We start from the raw sequence: 13,268 nt of genomic DNA, 5'->3' as shown, positions 1-13,268 counted from the left end.
TAATTTTGACCCATACAATGTATTGTTGGCTATTGCTACAAATATACCCCAGCGACTTAAGACTGCTTTTGTGCTCCAGGGTCACATATATTCAATCTTGAGTTTTTTTAAATGTTGCAACAAGATTTTTGTGAGTGTGTGTGTGTGTGTGTGTGTGTGTGTGTGTGTGTGTGTGTGTGTGAAAAATTACAGTTTTGGACATATAAGAATAAAAGTAATAAAAAATATTTAAAAAAATGCCTTAAAGTAACTACAAATGAGCATGTAAAACAAATATCTTTAAAAGAAATTCCGTGTGGAGCATGTGCTTTACCTGTTTGCATCTTTGCAGGTAACACCGCCCTGTTTACCAGGGTAAAATAACATCTCTATGGTAAACCATATGGGTTTATTTTCATTTTAGGAGTTTTCACTGTCGACAAACGAGACTTTTGTTATCAGCACGACGGACCGAGGAGAGATCGACGCAGAACTTTACAGTAAGCTCAAAACTCAAAACATTTATTTGGAAAAATTAAATATGGCATTTATTTACTTGTCTGTTTTCATTGTGTCGTTTTTATTTTTTTGGTCGCTTTGTTAGTTTTTAAGTATATTTTTATTGTGATTTAAAATTGTAAAAAAGTAAAATATTTTAACTTTATGTATCTATGTTGTGTGCTGTATTTTGTTGTTTACAGTTTAACATTTAAAAAATGTAAAAACAGTAGTGCTCAATGTATTTTATTTGTATTTTTTTTACAGTAGGAGCTCTGAACGTTTTTAAAATTTAGTATTATATTAATTTACTCATCTATTTTCACTTGGTTTTGTTTCGATATATATTTTTTTTTTCAAAACAAAAAAGTAATAATATATATTTTTAAAATTTGCATGCATGTTCATTTGGTTATTTTTAAATATAAATAAAATATAAATCAATTTGATTTCAAAAGCGAAACTTACATTTTATTTAAAAAGTGAAAATATTGACACATTGTTCATTTTGTTGTTGACAGTTATGCATATGAAAATAAAAAAAAATAGTAATTTTTTTTACTTTTACTATAAAAGTTCTGAAAGTTGTACATTAAGTATTTTTAAAAATTAAATATTAAATTTACTTAGTTGATTTTGTTTACAGGTTTTCAATCTATTTTTAAATATTTAATATATTTTACATATTTTATATTTCAAAACTGCAAATAGTAAATAAAATATGATTTATTTATATATGTCATTTTTTTTGTTTACAGCTTTTAAATGTTTTAGAACTGAAACTTAAATTGTATTTGAAATTTTAAGCTGTAAAAAGTAACTTGAAATCATTTGCATGTGGTAGCATGAGGAGTAAAGAGAGTTTTCAGTCCTGTCACTCGTTCTGAAGGGTTTAATTGATGTACTGATGTGGATTTGTGTGTTTTGATGCTGCAGAGGAGCTGGTGGATGGGAAAACCTTGCACCTGTTTGAGTCTGCGAATCAGAAGCTGACTGCGGCGACTGAAGAGCGGATCGAGTTTCTGCCGCACTACCATACTCTGGTGCAGTGTGGCATGTACGAGTACTACGCTAGTGAAGGACAGAAGGCGCTGCGTAAGTTTGCACGCTCACCTCTGCCATGCTGCCGCGCTTGAACACGATGCCAGTTTCTCTTTCTGTTGTGTTGCAGCCTATGCCTTCGCTGAGCTCATCGATAACGCGCTGTCAGCCACCGCAAGAAACTCGGGAATCAGGAGAATTGAAATCAGATTGGTGAGAATTCAACCATGTCTTTATTACAAACCCTTGTGAACTGTCTCAATGGCATTGATATATATGTGACCCTGGAGCACAAAAGCAGTCTTAAGTCGCTGGGGTATATTTGTAGCAATAGCCAACAATACATTGTATGGGTCAAAATTATCCATTTTTCTTTTATGCCAAAAATCATTAGGATATTAAGTAAAGATCATGTTCCATGAAGATATTTTGCAAATTTCCTACCGTAAAGGTATCAAAACTTAATTTTTGATTAGTAATATGCATTGATAAGAACTTCATTTGGACAAACTTGAAGGAGATTTTCTCAATATTTAGATTTTTTTGCACCCTCAGATTCCAGATTTTCAAATAGTTGTATCTCGGCCAAATATTGTCCTATCCTAACAAACCTTACATCAGTGACAAGCGTATTTATTCAGCTTTCATATGATATATAAATCTCAATTTCGAAAAATTGACCCTTATGACGGGTTTTGTGGTCCAGGGTCACATTTATTAAAAGGTGAAGAACCACCATCATGCCTCACTTGCCGAACTAAAATGACTGTGAAACATATTTTATTGGATTGTACTGTTTTTAATGTAAATAGACACCGGTTTTATTCAAGGGTGTGTCTGACTGATTTATTTAAAAATGTATCACCTGAATGTGTTTTAGAATTTCTGTCTAGTGTACATCTGAAATGTCTTTTATAACCTTTTGTTAATTGTATACCTTGTATAATTTATTCAGAGATCGCCATGAAAATAGCCTTGATGCTGGCATGGCGTTATAAAGAATGAATGAATGAATAAATAAATAAACAAACAAACAATGGTAGACTTACATTGACAGTGTGACTGCAGATGTCCAGTATTGTGTGATCAAAAATACCTTGAAAAATAATATTGTGAAATATTACAATTTAAAATAACTTTTCTATTGTAAACTATTGTGAAATGTAATTTATTTCTGTGATCAAAGCTGTATTTTCAGCATCATTACTCCAGTCTTCAGTGTCACATGATCTTCAGAAATCATTGCTGCTCAAGAAACATTTCTTTAAAAAATTATGTAAACCAAACAAAAAACAACAGTTTTTGCTTCATAATATTTTTGTGGATACCATGATACGTCTTTTCTGGGGTTTTTTTCTGAATAAAAAGAATAGCATTTATTTGAAATAGAAAACATTTGCAAGATTATAAATGTCTTTACTGTAACTTTTGATCAATTTTATACGTCATTGTTGAGTTTAGGTAATAATTTCTATAAAAAAGAAAAGAACTGATCTTTTGAGTGGTAGTGTACTTAGCACATTAGGGCTGTTAATTCATTGATTAATACAAATGAAACATTACAGACGGAAAGTGAGGCATTTACATGTTAGATGCTCTATGCCTTATGTTTATTGCACACTTAATTAAGTTAAAAAGCATAATGTTAGCCAAATGACAATTTGACCAAAAAATATTGTAAAATGTGGCAACAAGATGTTATTTAATTATTTGTGTGTGTGTGTGTGTGTGTGTGTGTGTGTGAAAAATTACAGTTTTGGACATATAAGAATAAAAGTAATAAAAAATATTTAAAAAAATGCCTTAAAGTAACTACAAATGAGCATGTAAAACAAATATCTTTAAAAGAAATTCCGTGTGGAGCATGTGCTTTACCTGTTTGCATCTTTGCAGGTAACACCGCCCTGTTTACCAGGGTAAAATAACATCTCTATGGTAAACCATATGGGTTTATTTTCATTTTAGGAGTTTTCACTGTCGACAAACGAGACTTTTGTTATCAGCACGACGGACCGAGGAGAGATCGACGCAGAACTTTACAGTAAGCTCAAAACTCAAAACATTTATTTGGAAAAATTAAATATGGCATTTATTTACTTGTCTGTTTTCATTGTGTCGTTTTTATTTTTTTGGTCGCTTTGTTAGTTTTTAAGTATATTTTTATTGTGATTTAAAATTGTAAAAAAGTAAAATATTTTAACTTTATGTATCTATGTTGTGTGCTGTATTTTGTTGTTTACAGTTTAACATTTAAAAAATGTAAAAACAGTAGTGCTCAATGTATTTTATTTGTATTTTTTTTACAGTAGGAGCTCTGAACGTTTTTAAAATTTAGTATTATATTAATTTACTCATCTATTTTCACTTGGTTTTGTTTCGATATATATTTTTTTTTTCAAAACAAAAAAGTAATAATATATATTTTTAAAATTTGCATGCATGTTCATTTGGTTATTTTTAAATATAAATAAAATATAAATCAATTTGATTTCAAAAGCGAAACTTACATTTTATTTAAAAAGTGAAAATATTGACACATTGTTCATTTTGTTGTTGACAGTTATGCATATGAAAATAAAAAAAAATAGTAATTTTTTTTACTTTTACTATAAAAGTTCTGAAAGTTGTACATTAAGTATTTTTAAAAATTAAATATTAAATTTACTTAGTTGATTTTGTTTACAGGTTTTCAATCTATTTTTAAATATTTAATATATTTTACATATTATATATTTCAAAACTGCAAATAGTAAATAAAATATGATTTATTTATATATGTCATTTTTTTTGTTTACAGCTTTTAAATGTTTTAGAACTGAAACTTAAATTGTATTTGAAATTTTAAGCTGTAAAAAGTAACTTGAAATCATTTGCATGTGGTAGCATGAGGAGTAAAGAGAGTTTTCAGTCCTGTCACTCGTTCTGAAGGGTTTAATTGATGTACTGATGTGGATTTGTGTGTTTTGATGCTGCAGAGGAGCTGGTGGATGGGAAAACCTTGCACCTGTTTGAGTCTGCGAATCAGAAGCTGACTGCGGCGACTGAAGAGCGGATCGAGTTTCTGCCGCACTACCATACTCTGGTGCAGTGTGGCATGTACGAGTACTACGCTAGTGAAGGACAGAAGGCGCTGCGTAAGTTTGCACGCTCACCTCTGCCATGCTGCCGCGCTTGAACACGATGCCAGTTTCTCTTTCTGTTGTGTTGCAGCCTATGCCTTCGCTGAGCTCATCGATAACGCGCTGTCAGCCACCGCAAGAAACTCGGGAATCAGGAGAATTGAAATCAGATTGGTGAGAATTCAACCATGTCTTTATTACAAACCCTTGTGAACTGTCTCAATGGCATTGATATATATGTGACCCTGGAGCACAAAAGCAGTCTTAAGTCGCTGGGGTATATTTGTAGCAATAGCCAACAATACATTGTATGGGTCAAAATTATCCATTTTTCTTTTATGCCAAAAATCATTAGAGTAAAGAGTAAAGATCATGTTCCATGAAGATATTTTGCAAATTTCCTACCGTAAAGGTATCAAAACTTGATTAGTAATTAGTAATATGCATTGATAAGAACTTCATTTGGACAAACTTGAAGGAGATTTTCTCAATATTTAGATTTTTTTGCACCCTCAGATTCCAGATTTTCAAATAGTTGTATCTCGGCCAAATATTGTCCTATCCTAACAAACCTTACATCAGTGACAAGCGTATTTATTCAGCTTTCATATGATATATAAATCTCAATTTCGAAAAATTGACCCTTATGACGGGTTTTGTGGTCCAGGGTCACATTTATTAAAAGGTGAAGAACCACCATCATGCCTCACTTGCCGAACTAAAATGACTGTGAAACATATTTTATTGGATTGTACTGTTTTTAATGTAAATAGACACCGGTTTTATTCAAGGGTGTGTCTGACTGATTTATTTAAAAATGTATCACCTGAATGTGTTTTAGAATTTCTGTCTAGTGTACATCTGAAATGTCTTTTATAACCTTTTGTTAATTGTATACCTTGTATAATTTATTCAGAGATCGCCATGAAAATAGCCTTGATGCTGGCATGGCGTTATAAAGAATGAATGAATGAATAAATAAATAAACAAACAAACAATGGTAGACTTACATTGACAGTGTGACTGCAGATGTCCAGTATTGTGTGATCAAAAATACCTTGAAAAATAATATTGTGAAATATTACAATTTAAAATAACTTTTCTATTGTAAACTATTGTGAAATGTAATTTATTTCTGTGATCAAAGCTGTATTTTCAGCATCATTACTCCAGTCTTCAGTGTCACATGATCTTCAGAAATCATTGCTGCTCAAGAAACATTTCTTTAAAAAATTATGTAAACCAAACAAAAAACAACAGTTTTTGCTTCATAATATTTTTGTGGATACCATGATACGTCTTTTCTGGGTTTTTTTTCTGAATAAAAAGAATAGCATTTATTTGAAATAGAAAACATTTGCAAGATTATAAATGTCTTTACTGTAACTTTTGATCAATTTTATACGTCATTGTTGAGTTTAGGTAATAATTTCTATAAAAAAGAAAAGAACTGATCTTTTGAGTGGTAGTGTACTTAGCACATTAGGGCTGTTAATTCATTGATTAATACAAATGAAACATTACAGACGGAAAGTGAGGCATTTACATGTTAGATGCTCTATGCCTTATGTTTATTGCACACTTAATTAAGTTAAAAAGCATAATGTTAGCCAAATGACAATTTGACCAAAAAATATTAATCAATCTTTTTTTTTTTTTTTTTAGTGTATAATCAGCCCTACAAGCATATAAATATTGAGGTGAATTACGTCATATATAATTAGATTGAATTATTTTTGTAATTTTATGGGATAGTTATATATAAAATGATAATTTCCCTTTGACATCTTTTCATTGAGCAAGGTTTCTTTTTTGCAAGGTATGCTTGCAGTTTTTAGATTTTGCCCAAATCAAACTGTATCTTATAAAGGAGTGTGGTTATGATGTCTAAAATGTTATTTGTCTAGTTAGCTCATGGTTTGATGCTGGTCATGCTAATGCATTTTGCATGCATTTTCCTTTTGCAATATGAAAATATCACACATTTTATAGTCATCTGAGAAAAATAACGAAAAAAACGAATGCATTCAGTGCGTTGTCATGGGCAAGCAGTAGTTTTTGTGACACTTATTGACCAACTATTAGTCTCCGTGAACTGGATGTGTTGTTCTCTCTCTGCGTTTTCCAGCTGTTTGATGAGTCTCAGGGAGGACCTGCTGTTGTGGTGATGGATAACGGCTGTGGAATGACATCTAAACAGCTGAACAACTGGGCCGTTTACCGTCTGTCCAAGTTTATACGAGAAAATGGCATGAAGAGGTGTGGTCTTCAGAAAACCTGTGCTTTTTCTTCCCTGGGTTATTTTATTAAGAAATGCATTTAGCCACTGCAAAACAATGCATAATTCTGGTCATGCTCATCATGCAGTGAAGATTATGAGTCAAAAATAGTGCTGTCAAGCGATTAATCACATCCAAAATAATGCAAGGTTTTTTTTACATAATATATGTGTGTTTGCTGTATATATTTCTTATGTATATATAAATGCACACACATGCATGTATATATTTCGGAAAAATATGTTATGCTTATATATTAAATATATTTATAATACAAATTGTATCAATATAAATATAGACGTGTAATTATTTTCAAAATATATACTGTATGTGTGTGTATTTATATATGGGTCAAAAGACGAAAAAAAGGGTTTAAGCATAAAAACCATAAGTGTAATACTGCTTTAAATTTGTTGTTGTTTTTCCTAAAAAAATAAAATAAAAAAATCTGTTTAATTTAATTGCAATTTAGTTTTTGTTTTTCCAAGCAAAAAATAAATATCATACATTTTCCCCTGATTTAAAGAAGAGACCCACTAAAATGTCATTCAGTGAAACAATCTCGTCAGGCATATTTACAACAAAAATCAATTTATGGCATGTTAAAAGACTAATTACATTCACCCCAAATACTAAATAGTTGTAATTTTACATTTTTTAAAATGTGCCACTATCCTAGGTTTTGCCCATTTGTCAGTAAGATTTTTTTACTCATTTAAAACACAATCAAATTTAATATGCTCCATTATTCTTTTATATATTTTAATATGTACACGTCAGAATAAAAATGTTGTTTGAATTTTTACATACATATTGTGTTACACTGAATGACAATGTTAACATTATTTCAACCAAATCTTGACATTTTATTCTCCAAAAACTTATTTGAAACCTTAAAAGTAAACACTTTACTGACATTTAATGTGCTTTCTATGGACATAAAATCACTTTTGTACTACATTTTTAAAATGTGCCACTATCCTAGGTTTTGCCCATTTGTCAGTAAGAATTTTTTACTCTTTTAAAACATAATAAAATGTAATATGCTCCCTTATTCTTTTATATATTTAATATGTTCAGGTCAGAATAAGCATGTTGTTTGAATTTTTACATACATATTGTGTTACACTGAATGACAATGTTAACATTATTTCAACCAAATCTTGACATTTTATTCTCCAAAAACTTATTTGAAACCTTAAAAGTAAACACTTTACTGACATTTAATGTGCTTTCTATGGACATAAAATCACTTTTGTACATTTCTTTTGATGCGGACATCTTAACGTCTTTGACCCATCTACATAATAAATATACACAGTACGCACACATATTATGCAAACAAAAACTTTTATTTTGTATGCGATTAATTGCGATTAATCGTTTGACTGCACTTGTCAAAAATGTGAAATAATATCTAGCTGAACAGTACTGATTGTCTCATGCCTATATAAATGGTCTTATGGAGCTTGTTTTGATAAAACCGTCAGCTGTCTTCCTCTTCTTTGTTGTTGATGTAGTGAAGAAACCAGTTACGTGCGGCCGGATCCAGTTCCACGCAGTCTGAACAGTGACATCTCGTATTTTGGAGTCGGAGGCAAACAGGCTGTGTTTTACATCGGCCAGTCTGTCCGAGTATGTTTACACGCAGTGTGTTCACTTTTGTTTAACAAATGTCACACTTGTAACTAGGGCTGTCAAAAAAAAAATTGAATTTCGAATATTCGTCGAATTAAAAAAAAAACGTTGCATTCGAATTTTAGGTGTGCGTTAAGAAGCAGGCAGCCTTATTAGTGGTGCACGAGATGCGATGTAAGTGTCATTGCATTGTAATGTTTTTGTTAGTCTATCCAGTTGAAGCCACTAGATGCGGCGCTGCTGCGTTGTTAATTACAAATATTGCGGAAAAAGAGAACATCAATGTGGAGAAGATCTTGTTTACGTCAAAACTGAAACCAAGCCGTTCACACAGAACGCATATTTCGCACATTTTCTAGAGGGACATGTATCACCGTTGCACTCGCGTCTCGCACAAAAGAGCCGCATGTTTAGAAAGCCATGTAAAATTAATGCAAGTTCAACTTTGAAAAAACATATCTTGAGACTTTATGGCGGGGGTTTTTCCCCATCCCACTGCAACTCGTGTTTTTAAATGAAAAATGTAATCTGTGTGATTGGCTTTCGGCCCTTTGTATTAAACTATGCATACATGCATGATGCTGTTTTGTTTATAGTTGTTTAAGCAACTTTGGTTTATAAGCATTATTTTAAACATTATGCACTTTGAATAAACGTGCATTAGTAATATTTTACTTGTGTCCTCAGAAGAGAAGCCAAAAGCTTTTCTTCACCCTAATTGAAATTATACATTTTAAATTTGAATATAATTTGAATTTTGATAATATTTAAGTAAAAAAATTCGAATGTAGTTTTTCAGCCATTTTGACAGCCCTACTTGTAACACGTCTATTGTATTTATTTGTGTTACTTTTAATTAAAGCAGAAGTGCTTTCTTCTAACCCAGCTTAATATGCAAAGACAACTAGTGAGTAAAAAGTGTAAACACTTACTTTGAAGTGCATTTCAGAGCATTGATTCATATGGATTTACTTTTACAATGTCTTTTCACATTTTTGGTGCATGAAAATTTTGATTGCACAGACTTTCAATGCATAACAGTGATGAGAGAATTTTAAAAATATCTTAATTTGTGTTCTTGAAGAGCCTTATGGGTTTCAAGTAGACCTAAATGTATCTGGATTCAAGACTGTTTAGATATTTCTATTGAAAAACATCATAGAAATGCATAGATATTGTGTGAGCAATGGCAAATTAACCTTATAAATCCTACTGCATCGTATTTGATACACAAATTGTCTAAATTGTCCAAATGATCAAAACATTGCTGAAAAACCTTTTGTACACAATCTAGTAAATGCTGTCTGTCATCTGATTGATAGTTAATGTATTTTAACATGTAAATGGTTGCATGGACAGTCATTTACTCATTCTCACGTTGGTACAAACAGAACAGAAAGTCTTAAATGCATAAGGTTTTGGCATAAAATCTTGTGTGCACTGCAAAAACTGAATATCTTTCAAAGTATTTCTATGTTGTTTTCCAATGCAAATATCTAAACGGTCTTAAATCCAGTTACATGTACTTGAAATACAAGATGAAGAGAAAGTCTTGTTTTCTTAACAAGTGAACAAAGTTAAGTGAGTTTATGCTTAAAGCAAGAGCAGACATTTGTCAATGAGGTATGAAAAGGTGTTATCGAAGCCCTCTGGCAGATATTTGTTCTGGTTTTAATCATAAACTCATTTCATTTTTGCAGTGTGATCTAAAGGCACAGTAAAAGTTATTTGTAAAATGAATTTAAAAAGTAATGGAGATCTGATGTAAGTTGCTATTAGAACTCATTTTCTGCTCCCCAGACGTTTACATTTAGTGAACATATTGACGGATTGTGTTCCAGTTAATTGGGTCCTTAATTTTTCTTTTACTTGGTGTTAAAAAGGTCTTTAAAAACTCTCGTTCATAAAACCTGCAGAAACCCTGTTGTGATCGAACTATTCTTTTAATTCAATGTGTGTTCCAGATGATCAGTAAACCTGCAGGCTCTCCAGATGTTCATGAATTTGTCATGTCTAAAGAAGACTTTGAGCGCAAGCAGATGAACAAGGAAGTCATTTACTCTGGCTTCATTAGAAACAGGAAGGTGAGGGAAATTCAGTTCATCTCATGTCACTAGCTACGTTTACATGGACACTTTTGGCTTCCGTCGGAATGAATTAATTCTGATTGACGAATCCGAACGTATTGTTTACATGAACGCTAAATAAAGTGATGGGGTTGATATGCGCGTTTATATGTCACAAGCTTCTGATCAAGCGTTTACATGCCCTCTTGCTCGGATTACAAGAGGATTAAACAATCCGATCTGGCGAATCCAATCCAATTGACATGGTTACATGTGACTTTTTTATTCTGATTTGCTTCTAGTCCTATTACGATCGGATTATTAGGCTCCATGTAAATGCAGCTATTGTTGGAGCATGGATATTATTTTTAAATGCGTATGCGTGTATGCTTTCTTTTGCAGCCTGGCGATTACTCACACGTGAATGAAAGCGAGGAGCAGTTTCTGCGGTCCATTGTGACTGAAGAAGAAGGAAAGGAGAGTTTTACTGCAGTTGTTATCACTCGAGTCCAACAGGAACACGTCACCTTCCTGAAACACAATTTCAGTCTGTGGACCAGAGAGTTGGCGTACGTCTCAAATGCACATACATGAACTCCTCCCTTAGATCAGGCCAATTTTTATCATTTTATTATTTATTTATTTTTATTCAAAATTTTGCATGAGAGTTCTTGCTGAAAATGTTAAGAGTTATATTAGTAGGAGTAGAATTTAATTTGTTAGGAAATGGTGGTTAACCTTTTTGTCTCCCATTGTTCGCAATGATATTTAAAGGCTCGTCAACCCTAGTTTTGTTTTCATTAATATTTTGGCAGGATCTGTAAATTTAAATTTAATTGCAATAATTCTAATTAAACGTTTAAAACTACATTTCATATATTAGATTTACAGTTTACATGTCATTTATGCATTTAACCAAATAAATCATTTCAACGTTGTGTTACCGGATAAGGACATTTAAAATATTTATTTTAATCACAATTGCTACTGAATAAAGCATTTTAGAGCTTGGCTTAGTTAGAAAAACGTATCTACGTTCTAAATTAATGGACATAGAGTTTAAAGATTTTATTAATTTCCATGACTGATACTAACGTGTACAAAGCAAACATATATCTCGGTTTTCCAAGACTTTGGGAATCCTGGTTCTTAAAAAAAAAAAAAAAAAAAATTCTTGAGTCTAAATTTGTAGTTGTTTTAGTTTATTTTAATAGTTTAATCATTGTTTGCTTTACACAGCAATAAGCACGGCAAGAGCTGTGACGTCTGATTTGCAAACGAATGTCTTTTATGAGCCAATTCTTTTAACCCTACATCGAAGATGTAGATGAGTTTGTTTTTTCACCAGATTTGGAGAAATGTAGCATTGCATCACTTGCTCACCAGTAGCTGGCTAGGTGAACACCAGCTTCACCAAGCTGCAAGACCAGCTTAAACCAGCTAAGACAAGCAAACCATCTTAGGTTTGTTTTAAAGGAATACGGTGCCCAAAAATGAAAATCTGCTGACAATTTACTCTCCCTCAGGCCACCCAAGATGTATATCAACATCAATTTACATCAATTGCTCGCCAATGGATCCTCTGCTGTGAATGGGTGCCGTCAGTATGAGAGTCCAAACAGCTGATAAAAACATCACAATAATCCACAAGTAATCCACACCACTCCAGTCCATCTTGTTGGATATTAATGTAGGATTTGTTTCTTTCAAACCCACATCATTTAACTTCTCAAGATGTGAACTGATGGACTGGAGTGGTGTGGATTATTGTGATGTTTTAATCCGCTGTTTGGACTCATTCTGACGGCACCCATTCACTGCAGAGCATCCATTGCTGAGCAAGTGATGTAATGCTACATTTCTCCAAATCTGATGAAGAAACAAACTCATCTACATCTTATATCTTGAGGGTGAGTTCATTTTCATTTTGGGGTGAACTGGTCCTTTAAGGCCAGCCAAGTGACATTTAATGCTGTTTGTATAATTTCAGGCATACTTACCATTACTATATACATGGAGTTGATGGAAACAACCAGAAAAAAATGAGAATAAATGACCACGTCTCCAACATTGACATTCAGGTACAGATGCGTGTGTATTTGTGCCACTAAATGCATTGATCATACAGTCTTTTAGTGTCCTTGTTTCCTCTGAAGCTCTTTCTCTCTTATTTCTCAGATCACTTTGCTCGAGCGCTCTCCTCGAATCCCCCGTGTGATGAATCTGAGAGAGGTGGAGAATGACATGCAGACTCTGTATATCAACTCTAGTTTTTCTACATTTGAGTTCAAAGCCACCGGCGCCGGAGATTCCTTAGTGGAGGGATTGATCCGTTATCACCCGTTCCTCTACGATCGAGAAACATACCCAGTGGATCCATATGCATTAGGTATATTCCACACTGATGGCAGACATGAGAAAGATGCTCTAATAATAGCTGATTCCAGTTTGACTGCTGAAATAGTGTGCATCGCTAGATATTTTTCTTTATAGGCCTGTGTGTTTGTGTTTTAGGTCCTTCAGAGGATGAGGATGAAGATTGTGTAATTCTGAACTCTGAAGCTCGGGGCAAGCGGCCGATCTTTGAGTGCTTCTGGAATGGGCGGCTCATTCCCTAAACCACTGTCTCAGAGTAACTTTCCCATTCT

General features: G+C 32.7%; 1 protein-coding gene across 1 annotated transcript in view; it reads left to right on the top strand.

The window, feature by feature from the left end:
- The window catches only part of LOC107691829 (structural maintenance of chromosomes flexible hinge domain-containing protein 1-like), a 58,673-nt gene that overhangs the window by 4,126 nt on the left and 41,279 nt on the right, over positions 1-13,268 (top strand). Inside the window, 10 exon segments of the mRNA XM_016490638.1 lie at positions 404-479; positions 1,414-1,572; positions 1,649-1,731; positions 6,766-6,896; positions 8,437-8,551; positions 10,519-10,638; positions 11,023-11,189; positions 12,611-12,701; positions 12,799-13,009; positions 13,135-13,252. Of these exon segments, the coding sequence (XP_016346124.1) occupies positions 404-479; positions 1,414-1,572; positions 1,649-1,731; positions 6,766-6,896; positions 8,437-8,551; positions 10,519-10,638; positions 11,023-11,189; positions 12,611-12,701; positions 12,799-13,009; positions 13,135-13,252 (1,271 nt within the window).

Source organism: Sinocyclocheilus anshuiensis, unplaced genomic scaffold, assembly GCF_001515605.1.
Source record: "Sinocyclocheilus anshuiensis isolate Anshui unplaced genomic scaffold, SAMN03320099.WGS_v1.1 scaffold206, whole genome shotgun sequence".
Classification (NCBI taxonomy): Eukaryota; Metazoa; Chordata; class Actinopteri; order Cypriniformes; family Cyprinidae; genus Sinocyclocheilus; species Sinocyclocheilus anshuiensis.
The sequence above is the reverse complement of the archived record's forward strand: the minus strand, read 5'-3'. Positions and strand labels throughout refer to the sequence as shown.